The sequence below is a fragment of the Tachyglossus aculeatus genome, chromosome 26, assembly GCF_015852505.1.
Source record: "Tachyglossus aculeatus isolate mTacAcu1 chromosome 26, mTacAcu1.pri, whole genome shotgun sequence".
NCBI classification, from domain to species: domain Eukaryota; kingdom Metazoa; phylum Chordata; class Mammalia; order Monotremata; family Tachyglossidae; genus Tachyglossus; species Tachyglossus aculeatus.
In genome coordinates, this window is record NC_052091.1 from 1,046,345 (window position 1) to 1,063,336 (window position 16,992).

General features: G+C 59.8%; 1 protein-coding gene across 1 annotated transcript; it reads right to left on the reverse strand.

Moving 5' to 3' along the window:
- Window positions 1-336: 336 nt before the first annotated feature.
- Window positions 337-12,764, reverse strand: SYMPK (symplekin). The gene is made up of 27 exons (XM_038767308.1): window positions 12,752-12,764; window positions 12,429-12,542; window positions 9,778-9,843; window positions 9,644-9,697; window positions 9,482-9,555; window positions 9,199-9,325; window positions 8,732-8,981; window positions 8,342-8,512; window positions 7,985-8,224; window positions 7,338-7,492; window positions 6,941-7,091; window positions 6,559-6,772; window positions 5,978-6,128; window positions 5,592-5,827; window positions 5,372-5,453; window positions 4,981-5,094; window positions 4,595-4,742; window positions 3,887-4,047; window positions 3,679-3,787; window positions 3,403-3,503; window positions 3,135-3,225; window positions 2,850-2,951; window positions 2,399-2,586; window positions 1,785-1,961; window positions 1,428-1,523; window positions 669-950; window positions 337-551 (listed from the first exon to the last, which is right to left on the reverse strand). The coding sequence occupies exons 2-27, from the start codon at window positions 12,525-12,527 to the stop codon at window positions 405-407; spliced, it is 3,786 nt and encodes a 1,261-aa protein (XP_038623236.1). The 5' UTR covers window positions 12,528-12,542; window positions 12,752-12,764; the 3' UTR covers window positions 337-404.
- Window positions 12,765-16,992: the final 4,228 nt, after the last annotated feature.

Genomic DNA, 16,992 nt, shown 5'->3' on the forward strand with positions numbered 1-16,992 from the left:
CGGTCCTCCGCGTGGGGAGCCGCCACGCGGGCGCCCCCTGCTGTTAAGAGAGGAGCCCCCTGCCGATCAGAGGGGGGCGGGGCGGAACAGCGCCCCCTGCCGATCAGAGAGGGGCGGGGCGGGGCAGCGCCCCCTACCGTTCGGAGCGGGGCGGGGCGGAGCAGCTCTAAAGGGGGCCGGGGCTCCTTGACCTGGGGGAGGTGGAGGGCGGCCGGTCCACTCTGGAGACTGGCAAGGGGGCCACAGGTGGAGGGATAATACTAATTATATCCGTTAAGCACTTACTGTGGGCCTCGCGCCGCTCTAAGGCCAGAGGACAGCCGACAGAAACGAGTCCCCATCCCAAACTGCGTTTATTGGAAAGTGAGCCTGCCCCCAGCCCGGCCTTCCGCCCCGCGGGACTGTCAGCTGCCGCCCCCGTTCCCGCCGCTGCCGCCGCCGCTCTTGGCCTTGGCCTCCGGGCTGGGAACCCTGGGCTCCGGGCTGCAGGCTACCAGGGTGTCGTCGAGGGCCGGGTTCGGGCTGGCCCCCTCCTCCTTGGGATCCAACTCCTGGGGGGAGAAGAGGCGGTGAGGACCGAAGTTCGGGAGGTCCCGCAGGTGAGCTTACTGGACCGGGGGGGGGGCGGGGGGCTCCTCCCCCGCTCCCACCATCGCCCCCCGCCCCACCTGGCCCAGCAGCCCCTCCAGGCTGGAGTCCAGGATGGTGCCCTCGGCCAGGCTGCCGCCGTCCTCGACGCTGATGAAGATGCTGGACATGTCGCCCTCCAGCCCTTCGTCGTGGAAGTCCGTCGCCTCTTCGGAGAGCGGGAGGCCGGGCCGGGCAGCCGCCGGCAGCTTGAGCTTCTGCTCCTCCTCCAGCTGCCGCTTGAGCGCTTTCTCCTGGGCCAGGCGCAGCGCGATCAGGTCCTGGCCCGGCCGCGGCGCCAGCGCCAGGGGCTCCAGCTCCTCCTGGGACGGCAGGGCAGGGCCGGGGTCAGGGGCGGGGGCAGCAGGGGAGGGAGGAAGGGAGCGGGGGCGAGGGGAGGGGCAGCGTCGGCGGGCCGACAGTGGGCCGGTGACGGCCGGGGAGGGGGTCCCGGCCCGACCCCAGTCGGGGAGGGGTCGAGGTGGGGGTGCGACGGCATAGGAGGCACGGAAGCCGCTCCTCCCATTATCGGCAACTCCAGGAGCTGGGGGCCCCAGTGTCCTGCCCTTCCCCTGCCCCCCCCCAGCGCCCCAGCAGGGCCGGTCCCGTTCAGTCCCTCAGCTCCCCTCGGCCCTGGCCCCCCAACCCGCGGCGGGCTGGCCGGCCCCTCCCCGCTCGGGGGGGGGAGAGGCGGGACTCTGGGCTGGGTGGGCGGCAGCAGACGGAGCCGGGGGCGACGGGCGCGGCTCCGGGGGCAGCAGGGGGGTTCGGCGCCGGGGCCCGGAGGCTGGCTCCTTCACCTCGTCCAGGGCCGGGGAGGGCGGCTCCTTGGCCTCGGGGTCCTGCTTGCTGCTGGCCTCCAGGATGGCCATGATGGAGTGGGGGATGTGGGCTTGCTGGAGGCCAAGGGAGGAGTGGGGCTGAGGGCTGGAGGGTCCCCACGGCCCCGTCCTAGCCCAGAATCGGGCCCACCCCTCCTCCAGGAAGATGCCCCCCCACCCCATCCCAACCCCACCCTCCCAACTTCTGTGGCCCCAGCTGGAAACCCAGCCCACCCTGTCCAGGAAGCTTCCGGCACGACCCCCCCACCCAGGTCTGGGCGTGCCACCCTGAGCCCTCGCCCGCCCGCCAGCGGGCCCGTGGGCCCCAGCGGGTACCTGGTGGGGGGTGAAGGAGCGGACGTGGGCCAGGAGGGGCTCCCGCAGCTCGGGACACTTGTCGAACACGGCGCTGAGCTGCTGAGGGGGCAGCTGCAGGATGACCTGGAAGCTCTGGGGCTTGGTGCGCTGGCAGCACTTGATGAAACCCTCCCACACCTTGGGGAACTTCCACACCTGGGGCCGGGCGAGCGGGCAAGGAGAACCGTGAGCCGCCGGCCGGGCGAGCGGCCAAGAACCCCATCCACCCTGTCTACCGTACCGTATTCTCCCCGATGCTCAGGGGCTCTGCGCACAGTAGGCGCCCAATAAATACCACTGACTGACTGGTCGAGAGGAGGAGAGAGGGAAGGAGGTGCATGGGGAGCTGGGTGTGTCCGCTACCCATCCCCTGCCATGACCTCCCCTCCCCGGGCAGGGCACTGGTCTGCTCCTCCCAGGATCTCGAGCACGTGCCCTGGGTCGGGCCCCTCTGGCTCCCCAGCCTCACCCCCAGGCCCTGGCCATACCCCCAGCCCCCCACCCCGGGCCCAACCCCGTCCTCCTGCCCCGACGTCCGGTCTCGGCCCAGCCTCATCCCCTGAGCACCCGGGCCCTCCCCGGCCCGGAGGCACCTGCTTCATGATGAGGCGGGAGAGGATGTTCATGACGAAGCCGCCAAGGCGCGGGTACATGGTGAGGCCCTGGATGACCGTGCGCATGAGCAGCATGGGGAGGGGGCTCTGCTCCATCAGCTGCTGCATGACCACGGCCAGCACTTCCGACGTGTACACGTTGCGCTCCGCAAAGCACAGGTTGGTGGCTGCGTGGGGAGGATGGCGGGGAGGATGGGGGGCAGGAGGCCGGTCGACTCGCTGACCGCGGAGTCCCGGGGCCTCGGTCCCTCTCCCTGCCCCATCCCAACAGCGGGGGACCCCAGCCCCGGGCATCCCACACCCCCCTGCTGCCCCTCCCACATCGGGACCCCCGGTGGGCCGGGTCCAAACCGCGGAGCCCCACTCCGGATGGACCGGACTGGCGAGCGGGGCCGGTCGGCAGGATGGAAGAGTGGGCCGGGCCCCGCACCTTTGATGATGGACTTCATGTCGCACTTGACCGAGTCGACGTTGTGCAGGGCGACGAGCAGCTCGCCGGGGGTCAGCGGGGACACGGCGGAGCCCCCGTCACCTGGGAGAAAGGAGGGCGGCCGGCTGCTCTGGGGCAGAGCGCGATTAGAGGTCCGGGGTAGCACCAGTAGGGTGGGGGAGGGTGGGGGCTGGGTGCCGGCAGACGGGCCGGGGTACGGACAAGACTGGGGACTCACTGTGCTGGGTGCCCGCTGAGGGGACGGAGAGAGGACAGGGGACTCACCGTGCTGGGTGCCGAGCAGCCGGTTGAACACCTCCTTGACCACGATGGGGTTCAGTTTGATGAGTTTCGGCAGCGCCTGGATGACCTCCTTCTGCAGGTGAGGAGTGGGAAAGAGAACGGGGTCGGCCCGATGTGCTTTCCACCCCCGGCTGGGAGCTGCCCCTGGCCCGGCCCAGCCACCCACCCCGCAATGAGTTCCCTCCCGACCTGGGCTATGCCCCCGTCCCGGCCGCCACCCCCCGACCCCCGCCCGCCAGAGACCCCGCACCTTCTCCAGCCCGTTGAGCACGGGGATGAGGAAGCGGACGTCAGGCAGACGCTTGTGGTACAGGTCCCGCACACGCTTCACCAGCTCCGGGGACGGAGGCACTGCCGCGGGAGGGGAGGGGTTGAGGCCTCCGCTCAGCCGGGGTTGGGGAGAGAGGGGAAAAGAGAAGGGGGGGCGGGGAGGGTAATCCGGGGTGCGGGGGCTAGGCCCAGGCTCAGACAGAGGGGGAGGAGGGAGGGCACCCCAGCAGAAGTAGGGGTGGGCCCCGTGGGATACCTTTGTCCGTGAGGCTGTGCAGGCAGCGGGTCACCAGGGTCTCCGCTCCCTTGGGGCAGTTCTCCACCAACAGGAGCAGCTCGGGGGAGTTCATGCCCATACCCCGGATCTGCGCACACAGGTGGAGTCAAGGTGGGGTCAAGGTGGGGCCTTGGGTGGGCTGGGGAGGGGATGAGAATCCCCGGGGGCAGGGGGGGTGGCCACTCACCGGCTGCTCGACGACCCTGAGGACGGTGCGCTTGATGTCGGCGATGGCCTCGGTGTAGACGGCCGCCAGCTCGTGGATCAGCTTGTGGTTTTGGGGCAGCAGTGCCAGGTAGAGGTAGAGGCACTGCTTCACCGTCTCTTCCGTCCAGGGAGCCGCCACCTCTGCCGGCAGCCAGTCAGTCAGTCAGTCAATTGCATTTACTGAGTGCTTACCGTGTGCAGAGCGCTGCACTAAGCACTTGGGAAAGGACAGAATAACAAAACGGACACGTTCCCTGTCCACGTCAAATTTATGGTCTAAATGAGGGAGACAGACGTTAATGCAAATAAAGTTATTATGGACAATGGCATAAGCGCTGTGAGGCTGAGGCGATGGTGGTGAACAAAGGGAGCAAGTCAGGGCAATGTTGAAGTGAGCAGAGAGGAACTGAGGGCTTAGTCAAGGGAAGGCCTCGTGGAGATGATGTGCCTTCGATAATGCTTTGAAGGAGGAGCGGAGGGAGAGTCATTATCAGATATGAGGAGGGAGGGCGTTCCAGGCCAGAGGCAGGATTGGGGCGAGAGGTCGGGGGTGAGATAGATGAGATTGAGGTACAGTGAGAAGGTTGGCATTAGAGGAGCGCAGTGTGCAGGTGGGTTGTAGTAGGGGAGTAGCGAGGTGAGGTAGGAAGGGGACCGAGTTCCGGTCAGGACCCGTTCTCCCCCCTACCCGTGTCCTTGTCGGCCCCAAACAGCACGGAGGGTGGGTTGGGGTGCACCAGCAGCTGCAGGTAGTTGAGGGCAAACTTCTCCACGTACTCCCGCAGCTGCTCCTTCTCGTACATGCGCTTGATGAACAGGAGGGCCTGAGAGCGGACCTGGGAGGGGAAGGAGGGAGGAGTCGCGGGGTGCGGGTTCCCGAGAGCCGTCGCGGGGGCAACTGTGCAGATGACAGACTGGGAGGGGTGCGGAAGATGGAAAGCGGAGACCCCGGCCCGCTCTGTGAGGACGGGAGCTTCCCACGGCGGGGGCGGCAGGAGCCCGGTGGGGCCGGGGATGCCCGGAGGTGAGGCTGGTGGTTCTGGGGTGGGGGGTGGGGGGACAGAGCCAGCTCACCTTGTCCTTGTCGTGGGAGCTGAGGTCCAGAAGCGCATGCAGGAACTGGAACTGGCGCGATGGGCGCTTGAAGATCAGGTCCCGGAGGGTCGCCATCCCAAGGTAGGCCCGGCTCTGCCGGAACAGAGAGGTGCACTGGGACACGCTCAGATGCACTGGGGATGCTGGGACCCACTGGTTCCCACTGGGAACGCTGGGATGCACTGAGGATACTGGGGCCCACTGGGATGCGCTGGAAACACTGGGAATTCTGGGACCCACTCAGAGGTACTCAGGTCCAGAAACCCTGGCACCGCTGGACACCGAGAGATGCAACAGATTCTCTTCCTCCCTCCCATCGCTCGGCTCCCCGCTCCAAGCCAGCTTGGGACCTGGGGGGTACCAGGCTCACCTCGTCCTCACAGTACTTGCGGACCACTTCCAGGGCGCTCTCTGTGATGAGCGGCGCCTCCAGTACCACCTTGGTGAAGACCCTGGCGAGGAGGAGTGCGTTCAGGGGACCGAAATTAGGCCTAGTTGGCCCCGAAGGTTTCAGGCCAAAGGAATGGGATTACGGGGTTGGGGCGTGAGGGTGCCTCCAGGAGAATCCCTCCATCCCCCACACCCCTCACCCGTCCTTCTGGTCGGGCTTCTCCTGCAGGCCAGACAGCAGGCCGATGAGGCAGGCGTCGTACTTGTCCAGCGAGCCGGCTGGCCCGGCGGCCAGGTAGGCGTTGTACTCCTGGTAGAGCCAGGCGAAGGCCAGGTCGAGGCGGGAGCGGACGTCCTCCAGGATGAAGGCCAGGACCTGCTCCTTCAGCCCCACCGCCAGCTGTGGTACCAGGCTGGCCAGGATCTTCACACGCACCTGCAGGGCCGGAGCGGACCGGGGTGATCCGGGAGTACTGCCCGATCACCTCCCCCGACCCAGCCCTGCGGGGGCAACGGAAAGGGAGAAGGGAAGGAGAAGGGAAGCAAAGGCCCCAGAGGAAGGCAGGGGCAGGACGGGCGGCCTCACCTGGGCGGCCCCGCTGCAGGCCACGGCCTTCTCGGCGCGCAGGATGCGGGTCACGGCCCCCAGCTTCATGGCCTCGATCTGGCTGTCCGTCAGTGGCTTCAGCACATCGCTCAGGCGAAAAACCTTCTTGCGGCCTCCCACGCCAGCCAGCCTGGGTGGGGGGATGGTAAGGGGCCGGGATCAGGGACAGGCTGGGAGACCTGGGGACCGTACCCTTCCCGACTCCACACGCCTCCCAGGGCTGGATGGCTGGGATAATGGGCAGGGGCGGGTGAAGGACATGGATGGGCGGAGGCCAGGTGGACAGGCAGAGTGTGCATCAGGGATATGGGTGGGCAGAGGCCTTGACAGGGGTTGGGTGGCCGGGATGATGGGGCAAGGGACTGGAGGACGGCTTGAGAGGGGGCCTCTGGATGCGAGGATAAGGACCAGTTGGGGATGTGGGCTGCCCAGGGCAGGGTGGGCACGATGGATGGACAAGGGCTGGCTGGGATGATGGGCAGGGACTGGTTGGGGCCGTGGGATGACTGGGCTGGGTAACTGGGATGACGGTCAGGGGCGATCTGGGGATGTGGGCTGACCGGGGCTGGGTGGCCGGGATGATGGGCTCGGGCCGCCTCTTGACCTGCGGCACGTCATCGGGCAGGGGGGCAGCGGAAGCTGTCTGGGAGCCGAGCACAGAGATGGCCTGGCCCTGGCCCAGGGCTGACAGCCGCCGCTTGATCAGCACGTTCTCCGGCTTGACCAGCTTCTCCTCCTTGGGCTCCGTCTTGGGGAGCTTGGGGTGCTCCACACCTGAGGGACGGGGCCGCACACAAGGGGGGCATGTGGGGTCCAACTCCCCCCACCCCCTAGCCCCACCCATGCCTCTCCCAGATCCAGGCCACCTCACCCTCCCGCACCAGGGCCCAGCCCAGCCAAGCCCCAGCTGGGTGCCCCTTGGGGCCTACCGCCCCAGCCCACCTGGGCCAAGTCCTGCGGCAGTCATCTGCGTGGCCATGAGGCGGGCCAGGTGCTTGATCTGGGCATCGGTGCCCGCTGACTCCACTGGCGTGTAGGTAGCCTGGAAGGAGGCGGGCATGGCCTCGGGCAAGTACACCATGCTGATCAGCACCTGGGGTGGATACGGATGGGGCAGGGTAAGGAGGTTGGGTGTTGGGGGGATGTCTGAGGCTGCCATTCTGGGGCGAGGGAGGGGCCGATCCTGTCTCTTCTAGAGCCCTATATGGGCCGGGCGGCCGCCGGCCCCTCCCCACAGCCTCCGGGTTCCGGGCCCCTAGGGCGAAGCCTCCCCCAACACCCCAGTCCTGGGGAGGCCCAGGCCCAGCCCAGGTCAATCTGGGAACCCCGTGGGCCCCACCAGGTTGGCCACGTTGTCCGGTGTGAGCAGTGGTTGCAGGAACTCAGCCGTGATGTCCGTGTCTGACTGGGCCGCGCTCTGGGCCGACGGCTTGGCGGTCGAAGGGTTGCTCGGCTCCAGGTCCTTGTCCTCGTCGTCCTCGGCCAGACCGGGCTCTGTGGGGCCCTTTGATCAGGCCGGGCCCCTCCCCCGGCCCCCGCCCTCCCCCTCTTCTCCACTCTGCCCCTGGTCACCTCCCACAGTCAGCCCTATCCCCGCTCCAGCCAGCCACTTTACGTTAGGCTCTGTGGGGCCCTGCAGATGGCCCCAGTCCCAGGGCCATCTGCACACAGTAAGCGCTCGATAGACAGTAAGCGCTCAATAAATACGACTGAATGAATGAATGAAACCCTAATTTCAGCCATCCCGTCAGAAGCGTTTTCGTCCCCTCCTCTGGAGCTCCTATCCTTAGCCGCCACGCCTCGGCCCCGAGGCCCCAGTCATTCCCATCCCCTCCCTCGGGAACCCCGCATCCTCAGCCACCCCCCTAGTCAGTCCCATCCCCTCTCCAGGATCCCCCCCACCACCTAGTCCCCAGCCACTATGCTGCAGGACATTGTGGTCTGCGCCCATCGTCTCCTCTCCTGGGCCCCCCACCCGCCCCTCACCGATCTTCATCTTCTTCAGGACCGGGTCTCCATCCTCGCGTGGGCGCTTCCGCGGCTCCCTGAGGCTGGGTGTGTTGCGGGCGATCTCGGCCTGGGGGGTGCCCAGGTCCACGAGCAGCGTGGTGATCTGAGGCTGGAAGTCGCAGGACGACGGGTGCTTCAGGACACTCAGCAGGTGCAGCTTCAGGTTCTTGCGCACGCTGCTGACCTGCGACTTGGCCAGTGTGGGGGGCAGGTTGGCTACCAGGGGCGGAAGGTGACAGGTGATGAGAGGTGGGGGAACCCCCCGGGGGCCGGGGGAGGGGAGGAGCCCCGGCACTGTGACGGGGAGGGGGGCGCGTGGGGACCAGGGCTCACCGTGGAGGGTCTCGTAGGCCTGGATGACCTCGGCCATGAACATGGGGCGCTGGCGGGCGATGTTGGCGAGGGCTCCCAGGGCCGTGGTCAGGTTGATGGATGAGATGGCCGGGTGCACCATGAACTTCAACAGCTGTTCCAGCGCGTTCCGGCCCTCGTCCCACAGCACGTCTGGGGCCAGGGAGTAAGCGGGGTCACTCCAGCGCCCGCCCAGAGGTCAGGGCTCCTTCCAGGGGTTGGACAGGACAGGGACTCAGGGTGGCTCTTGGTGCTGAACTGGGGTTTGCGGGGTGGTGGGGGCCAGGGTCGGGAGGGGGGGAAGGTCAGCTCACGGAGTTTGATGAGGGGAAGGGCTTGGGGGGGGTCACTAGGGGTCAGAGGGTGGCTCACGGTGTTTGATGTAGGGGTGGTCCTTGGGCACGCGGTCGAGGCTGACGTCGCGCTCGTGGCGCCGGGGCACGTCCGAGTCAGCCCCGCGGGGGGACAAGGTGACGACGAGACCCTCCACGAACTTGATGGCGTGGGTGCGGATGCCGTCATTGTCCGAGTCCAGCAGCAGGATGATGTCTGCGGCCATGGCCGAAACCATCTCCCAGCAGGCCTCCTGCATCTCGCTGACCGCCTTGGACTTCACCATCCACTGCCCCCGCGGCCCCGCCCAGACATGCCTGGTGTCAGCAGCCGCCCGTGCCCGGCCCCGCTCCAGCAGCGACCCCAGAGGCCCCCACTCCACCCTGGCCGTCTCCACAGCCAAAGGGCCTCCTCCCACCCTGGGGCGGTCCCTTGGTCGTGGGGATGAGCAGACTGGAGCTCACTCCAGGCCGGCAGGGGTGGACTGGGAGCCCGTGGGGACTCACCTGCAGGGCCACCTTGTAAAGCTGGGTCATGGTAAGGATGGCCTTCTTCACCACATTCACATTCTCATCCTTGAGCAGCATGTTCAAGTTGGCAATCAGTTTCAGCAGCAACTCGATGTCCCTCTTGCTGCCGGGGTGGACAAGAGCAGGAGGGGTGTTGGGGAGGAGGAAGGGGAGAGGGGAGGGTGGGTGGAGGACAGGTAGGTCCAACATGGGGGTGGGGTGGGGGTGGTAGGGAGCTGCTCCATCCCAGCCCCCCCAGTGCCCCGGCAGGGCTGCATACCAAGCTTCCTCGATGAAGCCGATGACAAATTTGCGCACCTCAACCGATTTGTCTGCCTGGAAGGCGATGATCTCCTGGAGAGGGAGGGGGTGATGAGGCTCGAGATGTGGTCGGGGGAAGGGAGGAGCACACCCCACCCACACCAACTCTGGTCTCACTCACATCTAGGAAATTGTCCAGTAGCGTTGGGTCCTTGTTGATGATCAGCTCCTGGACCTGCCGGGGAGGGGGAGGCCGGAGGGGATCATGTGTTGCCCACCTCCCGCCCCCAGGCCCCAGCCCCGCCTGACACCTACCTGCTTGAGCATGGTGATTTTTGAATCACTGGAGATCAGGGCCGCCTGGTTCAGCAAGTCCACCACCTGAGGCAGGGCGGGAAGGACATGGGAGCCCTTGAGTTCCCCAACGGTCTGGACTCCTCTCTCTCAATCAACCAGCACATTCAATCGGGCTCCAAATCCTGTCGGTTCAACCTCCACAACATCGCTGGAATCTGCCCTTTTCTCTTCATCCAAAACTGCTCCCACACTGATTCATTCACTCAGTCGTATTTACTGAGTGCTTACTGTGTGCAGAGCACTGTATTAAGCGATTGGGAAGTACAAGTTGGCAACATACCTACCCAACAACGGGCTCACAGTCTAGAAAGCACTTATCCTATCCCGACTTGACTACTGCATCAGCTTCCTTGCTGACCTCCCTGCCTCCTGTCTCCACTTCACTCTGCTGCGCCTAAATCATTTTTCTAAAGTTCAGTCCACGTCTCCCCACAAAACAGAAACTCCTTACCAATAGCTTTAAAGCAATCAGCTCTCCCCTTCCTACCTTACCTCGTTCATTTCCTACTAACCCCCAGCCTGCACACTCTACTCCTCTAATGCCGACCTACTCACTGCGCCGCGATCTCATCTTTTTCTGTTCAAATGTCATTTGTTAAGTGCTTGTCCTACTTTTACAGATGAGGGAATTGAGGCCCAGAGAAGTGAAGTGACTTGCCCAGGTACTGGACTAAGCACTGGGGTAGATGCAAATTAATCAGGTTGGACACAGTTCATATCCCACATGGGGCCCAGTCTTAATCCCCTTTTGACAGATGAGGTAACTGAGGCAAGTTAAGTGACTTGCCCAGAGTCACTCAGCAGACAAGGGGTGGAGCCGGGATTAGAACCCAGGTCGTCTGGTTTCCGGGCCCGTGCTCTATCCACCAGGCCATGCTGCTTTTCTATCTCACTGTCGACCCCTTGATCACATTCAACTTCTGGCCTAAAACTGCCCCTCTGTATCCAACCACCAATATTCTCCCCACCTTCAAAGCCTCATTAATCATACCTCCTCCGGGAGACCTTTCCCGGCCTAAGCTCTTATTTCCTACGCACTTGGATCTGCACCCTTCAAATACTCGATGGTCACATTATCCTCAACCCCAGAGCATTTCCCTACACACTCAAAATTTAAATATCTGTCTCCCGTTGAGACTGTGAGGAGGAAACATGTCTACTGATCACGCTGTACTCTCCCAGGTGCACAGCGCTGTGCTCTGCACATAATAAGAGCTCAGTAAATACGACTGATTGACCGACAGGCCTTTGAGAGTGTCTCCCGGGACCCTTCCGTCCCCAGCCCATCTGCCATGGAGGGGGCACAGGAGCAAAGGGCTCTAATCCCCGCTCCGCCACAGACCTCCTATGTGAACTTGAGCAAATCATTTAACTTTTCTGTGCCTAAGTTTCCCTCACCTTTCCAAATGGGGATTCAGAATCCCTTTCCCCTCCTACTTTGGCTCTGAGCCCCATGTGGGCCCAGATTAGGGGTAGATTCGGGATAATCGCGTTGGACATGGCCCCTATCCCACACAGGGCTCACAGTCTTAATCCCCATTTTACAGATGAAGGAACTGAAGCCCAGAGAAGTGAAGTGCCTTGCCCACTGTCACTCAGCAGAGAAGTGGCAGAGCCAGAATTAGAACCCAGACCCCCTGATACATAATGACAGAGGAGCAGCAGGGCATAGTTGATAGAGCAGGGGCCTGGGTGTCAAGGTCATGGGTTCTAATCCCGGCTCTGCCACTTGTCTGCTGTGTGATCTTGGCCGAGTCGCTTCTCTTCTCTGGGCCTCAGTTCCCTCCTCTGTAAAATGGGGATTGAGACTGTGGCCCCACATGGGACAGGGACCGCAACCAGACCAATTTACTTGGGTCCACCTCAGTGCTCAGTACGGTGCCTAGCACGTAGTAAGTGCTTCTATCTCCCCCTTCTAGACTGCGAGCCCGTTGCTGGGTAAGGACTGTCTCTATATGTTGCCGACTTGTACTTCCCAAGCGCTTAGTACTGTGCTCGGCACACAGTAAGCGCTCAGTAAATACGATTGATTGCCTGTCTCTATCATCATCGTCATCAATCGTATTTATTGAGCGCTTACTATGTGCAGGGCACTGTACTAAGCGCTTGGGAAGTCCAAATTGGCAACATATGGAGACAGTCCCTACCCAACAGTGGGCTCACAGTCTAAAAGGGGGAGACAGAGAACAAAACCAAACATACTAACAAAATAAAATATATAGAATAGATATGTACAAATAAAATAGAGTAATAAATATGTACAAACATATATACAGGTGCTGTGGGGAAGGGAAGGAGGTAAGATGGGGGGGTGGAGAGGGGGACGAGCGGGAGAGGAAGGGGCTCAGTCTCTCTATGTTGCCAACTTGTACTTCCCAAGCGCCTAGTGCTCTGCCCACAGTAAGCGCTCAATAAATACGATTGATTGATTGATTGATTGACTGTCAGTGGCGTAGTGCTTGGCACGGGGTGAGCGCTTACCAACCGCCCCCCCACCCCCGAGTGTGATTTTTATTGTCGTCGTCGTCGTCGTCGTCGTCATGAGGGCCCCCCCCCCCCAGTGTGATTTTTATTGTCGTCGTCGTCGTCGTCATGAAGGGGCGTCTCACCCGCTCCGAGGTGCTCATGCCGTCGACGCCCCCGCCGTCGTCCTGAGTGAAGAACTGCGAGGCCACACTCATGCGCGTGGCGCCGCTCCCGCTCGCCATGGCGGCCTCTCCGCCCTGAGGGACAACCGCGGCCTCAGCCTGGCCCCTCGACGGCCGGTCACCACGGCAACGGCCCGCCCCTCGACGGCGCTGAGGACCCGGATGTTCCCCCCTCACCCCACCCCATCCCCTCCCGTCCCCCGGGGGACCCCCCCGCCTTTCCCCCCCCGGACTCAGTCGCCCCTCCGGGAGCGGAACCGAGGCTGGGCCGCTCCCCCACCCACCCGAGCAGCCCCGCGAACTCCCCCTCCCCTCAGGCGCCCCTCAGGCCCGCCGCCATCTTCCGGCGAGCGCCGGGCGGCCCCGTCGCGCAGGCGCGGCCCGCACAGCCCGCCGGGAAGTGTAGTTCGCCGGGATGAGGAGACGCTCGGGCGCGCGAAGGGGCCTTCGGGAAATGTAGTTCGCGCGGGGTGAGGAGACGCTCGGGCGCGGGAAGGGGCCTTCGAAAAATAATAATAATAATAATAATAATAATAATGGGGGCTTCGAATAATAATAATAATAATAACAACTCCGGGCTTTGGAGTCAGAGGTCATGAGTTCAAACCCCAGCTCCGCCAACTGCCAGCTGTGTGACTTTGGGCAGGTCATTTCACTTCTCTGGGCCTCAGTTACCTCATCTGTGAAATGGGGATGAAGACTGTGAGCCCCCCGTGGGACAACCTGTTCTCCTTGTAACCTCCCCAGCGCTTAGAACAGTGCTTTGCACGTAGTAAGCGCTTAATAAGCACAGCACCTGTATATATGTACATATGTTTGTACATATTTATTACTCTACTTGTTTTACTTGTACATATCTATTCTATTTATTTTATTTTGTTAGTATGTTTGGTTTTGTTCTCTGTCTCCCCCTTCTAGACTGTGAGCCCACTGCTGGGTAGGGACTGTCTCTATATGTTACCAACTTGTACTTCCCAAGCGCTTAGTACAGTGCTCTGCACACAGTAAGCGCTCAATAGATACGATTGATGATGATGATTTCACTTCTCTGGGCCTCAGTTCCCTCATCTGTAAAATGGGGATGAAGACTGTGAGCCCCCCGTGGGACAACCTGTTCACCTTGTAACCTCCCCAGCGCTTAGAACAGTGCTTTGCACATAGTAAGCGCTCAATAAGCACAGCACCTGTATGTATGTTTGTACATATTTATTACTCTATTTATTTTACTTCTATTTATTTATTTTATTTTGTTAGTATGTTTGGTTTTGTTCTCTGTCTCCCCATTTTAGACTGTGAGCGCACTGTTGGGTAGGGACTGCCTCTATTTGTTGCCAACTTGTACTTCCCAAGCGCTTAGTACAGTGCTCTGCACACAATAAGCGCTCAATAAATACGATTGATTGATTGATTAATAAATGCCATCATTATTATTGTTAAGCGCTTACTATGTGCAAAGCACTGTTCTAAGTGCTGGGGGGGGGGGATACAATGTGATCAAGTTGTCCCACGTGGGGCTCACAGTCTTAATCCCCATTTTTACAGATGAGGTAACTGAGGCTCAGAGAAGTTAAGTGACTTGCCCAAGGTCACACAGCAGACTTCTGGAGGAGCTGGGATTCGAACCCATGACCTCTGACTCCAAAGCCCGGGCTCTTTCCACTGAGCCACGCTTCGCGCGGGGCTCGTGAGGGCGGGCGAGATGAAACAGGTCCGGGGGGCGGAACCCCAGTTTTTAATAATAATAATAATAATGGCATTTATTAAGCGTTTACTATGTGCAAAGCACCGTTCTAAGCGCTTTTAATGCTTCCTCCTTCCTGTCCGCCACCATCTCTGTGATTCCCTTCACCCTCCCCAGTCCACGACCGTATTGGAAGCAAGACCGGCGGAAAGGGGAAGCAGTGTGGCCTAAGGATGGGAAGCAGCGTGGATAAGAATAATAATGATAATAATGTTGGTATTTGTTAAGTACTTACTATGTGCCAAGCACTGTTCTAAGCGCTGGGGTAGATACAAGATGAGCAGGTTATCCCATATTCATTCAATCGTATTTATTGAGCGCTTACTGTGTGCAGAGCACTGTACTAAGCGCTTGGGAAGTACAAGTTGGCAACATATAGAGACGGTCCCTACCTAACAACGAGCTCACAGTCTAGAAGGGGAAGACAGACAGCCAAACAAAACAAGTAGACAATTATGTTGTAATAATAATAGTGATTGTGGTATTTGTTAAGTGCTTACTATGTGCCAGGCACTGTACTAAGTGATGGGGTAGATATAAGATAATCAGGTTGGACGCAGTCCCTGACCCCCATAGAGCTCACAGTCTTAATCCCCATTTTACGGTTGAGGTAGTCGAGGCACAGAGAAATTGCCCAAAGTGACACAACAGACAGTTGGTGGAGCCAGGATTATAACCCAGATCCTCTGACTCGCAGATCTGTTCTCTTTCCATTAGGCCATGCTGCTTCTTGTATCTACCTCAGTCCTTAGCAAAGTGCTTGACACATAGTAAGCGCTTAGCTGGTACCATAATTTTTAGCTCTGGGTTTGCTGCCTCCTGGGAACCCTCCCAGATTAACCCCACAGAACGTTTCAGTCATGAATGATGCTTTATGCCTTTATCTCTGATTGTCTTGTCTAAATTTAGGACTGACAGCCTCACCCCTGCCACGAGGCAAGGACCATGTCTCCTCCTCCTTCTGCTGTACCCCAATCAATCAATCGTAGTCATTGAGCGCTTACTGCATGCAGTGCACTCCACCCTTCAGCATCCAGAACAGTGAGAGACAGAGAGAGCCTACTCACTCACTATCTTTTGCTACGGGAACTCTCTAGGGGAGTCACGGTGTCAGTGGGCAGTGGGGCATTAATGGCAGGAAGAGGAATCTGGACTATTAGAGTCATTGTGTAATGTTTAATTTTTAAGATGAAAGAAAACTGTTTTGTTCGCCTGCTAGATATAAAGCATATAACGGAGGATTGACAGTTGGGTGGGTGGGCATGTGTTTGGGGGGATGGGGCATATAGGCCTGTATTGGCTTCTCTGGAACAGTCTGTGTGAAGGTCCGTATGTTTGAGTGTCTTTGAGGCGGAAGTGATTGGGCAGCATCATCATCATCAATCATCAATCGTATTTATTGAGTGCTATGTGCAGAGCACTGTACTAAGCGCTTGGGAAGTACAAATTGGCAACATATAGAGACAGTCCCTACCCAACAGTGGGCTCACAGTCTAAAAAGTGGGCTCGCAGTCAGGCAGGTGGCAGGGGGTAGGGGACCCAGGACAACAGAGGGACTGGGGGGGTAGGGGCTAGACTGTAAGCTCGTTGTGAGCAGGTAATGTAATAATAATAATAATAATAATAATAATAATAATCATGGCATTTGCTAAGCACTTACTGTGCCAGGTACAGTACTAAGCACTGGGGTGGATGTAAGAAAATCGGTTTGCACACAGTCCCTGTCCCACGTGGGGCTTACTGTCTCAATCCCCATTTTACAGATGAGGGAACTGAGGCCCAGAGAAGTTTAGCGACTTGCCCAATGTCACACTGCAGACAAGTGGCGGAGTTGGGATTGGAATTCATGACCTCCTGACCCCCAGGCCTGTGCTCTAACCCCCATGCCATTCACATGTAGCTGAATGTGTCAGCTATATTCATTCAATCGTATTTATTGAGCGCTTACTGTGTGCAGAACACTGTACTAAGTGCTTGGGAAGTACAAATTGGCAACATATAGAGTCGGTCCCTACCCAACAACGGGCTCACTGTCTAGAAGGGGGAGACAGACAACAAAACATGTAGCCTGGTTATTGCTATATTGTACTCTCCCAAGGGTTCTCTGCACACGGCAAGTGCTCCATAAATACGATCGATTGATTGATTGGTTGCTCTGCACACAGTAAGCGTTTCACAAATTCATTCATTCATTCAATCGTATATATTGAGCGCTTACTGTGTGCAGAGCACTGTACTAAGCGCTTGGGAAATCCAAGTTGGCAACATATAGATACGGTCCCTACCCAACAACAGGCTCACAGTCTAAAAGGGGGAGACAGACAACAAAACATGTAGACTGGTTATTGCTATATTGTACTCTCCCAAGGGTTCTCTGCACACGGCAAGTGCTCCATAAATACGATCGACTGATCGATTTTAAGCGTTTCACAAATACGCCTGAATGATTGATCGATGGGATGAGGGGGACAAGGGAGGGCATATGCCTTCCCGCTGTTCCCTGAGCGGCCACTAGACGGCGCCAATCATACGATTGATTGATTGATTGGTTGCTCTGCACACAGTAAGCGTTTCACAAATACGCCTGAATGATTGATCTATGGGATGAGGTTTGAGTACTCAGTGTCAGCCTAGCCCTGACTGAATTTATAGTGAATCCTCCTGTATTGTGGCTATGTTACTAACTTAATGGTTGGCTGGTTTGGGGGTTACTTGGCTACCTGGCTCCAATTACAACTGGCTGAGGCAAAAGCCTTCGCCTCTAATGAACTGCCATCTGGATTT

What these genes read in the sequence shown, in the direction of transcription:
- SYMPK (XM_038767308.1), bottom strand. Translation starts at nt 12,527, where the DNA reads ATGGCGAGCGGGAGCGGCGCCACGCGCATGAGTGTGGCCTCGCAGTTC. An exon ending in CGGACAACGTGGCCAACCTG is followed by an intron (nt 7,092 to 7,337) that starts GTGGGGCCCACG and finishes TATCCACCCCAG; the next exon opens with GTGCTGATCAGCATGGTGTA. An exon ending in GCTCCCACGACAAGGACAAG is followed by an intron (nt 4,743 to 4,980) that starts GTGAGCTGGCTC and finishes TTCCCCTCCCAG; the next exon opens with GTCCGCTCTCAGGCCCTCCT.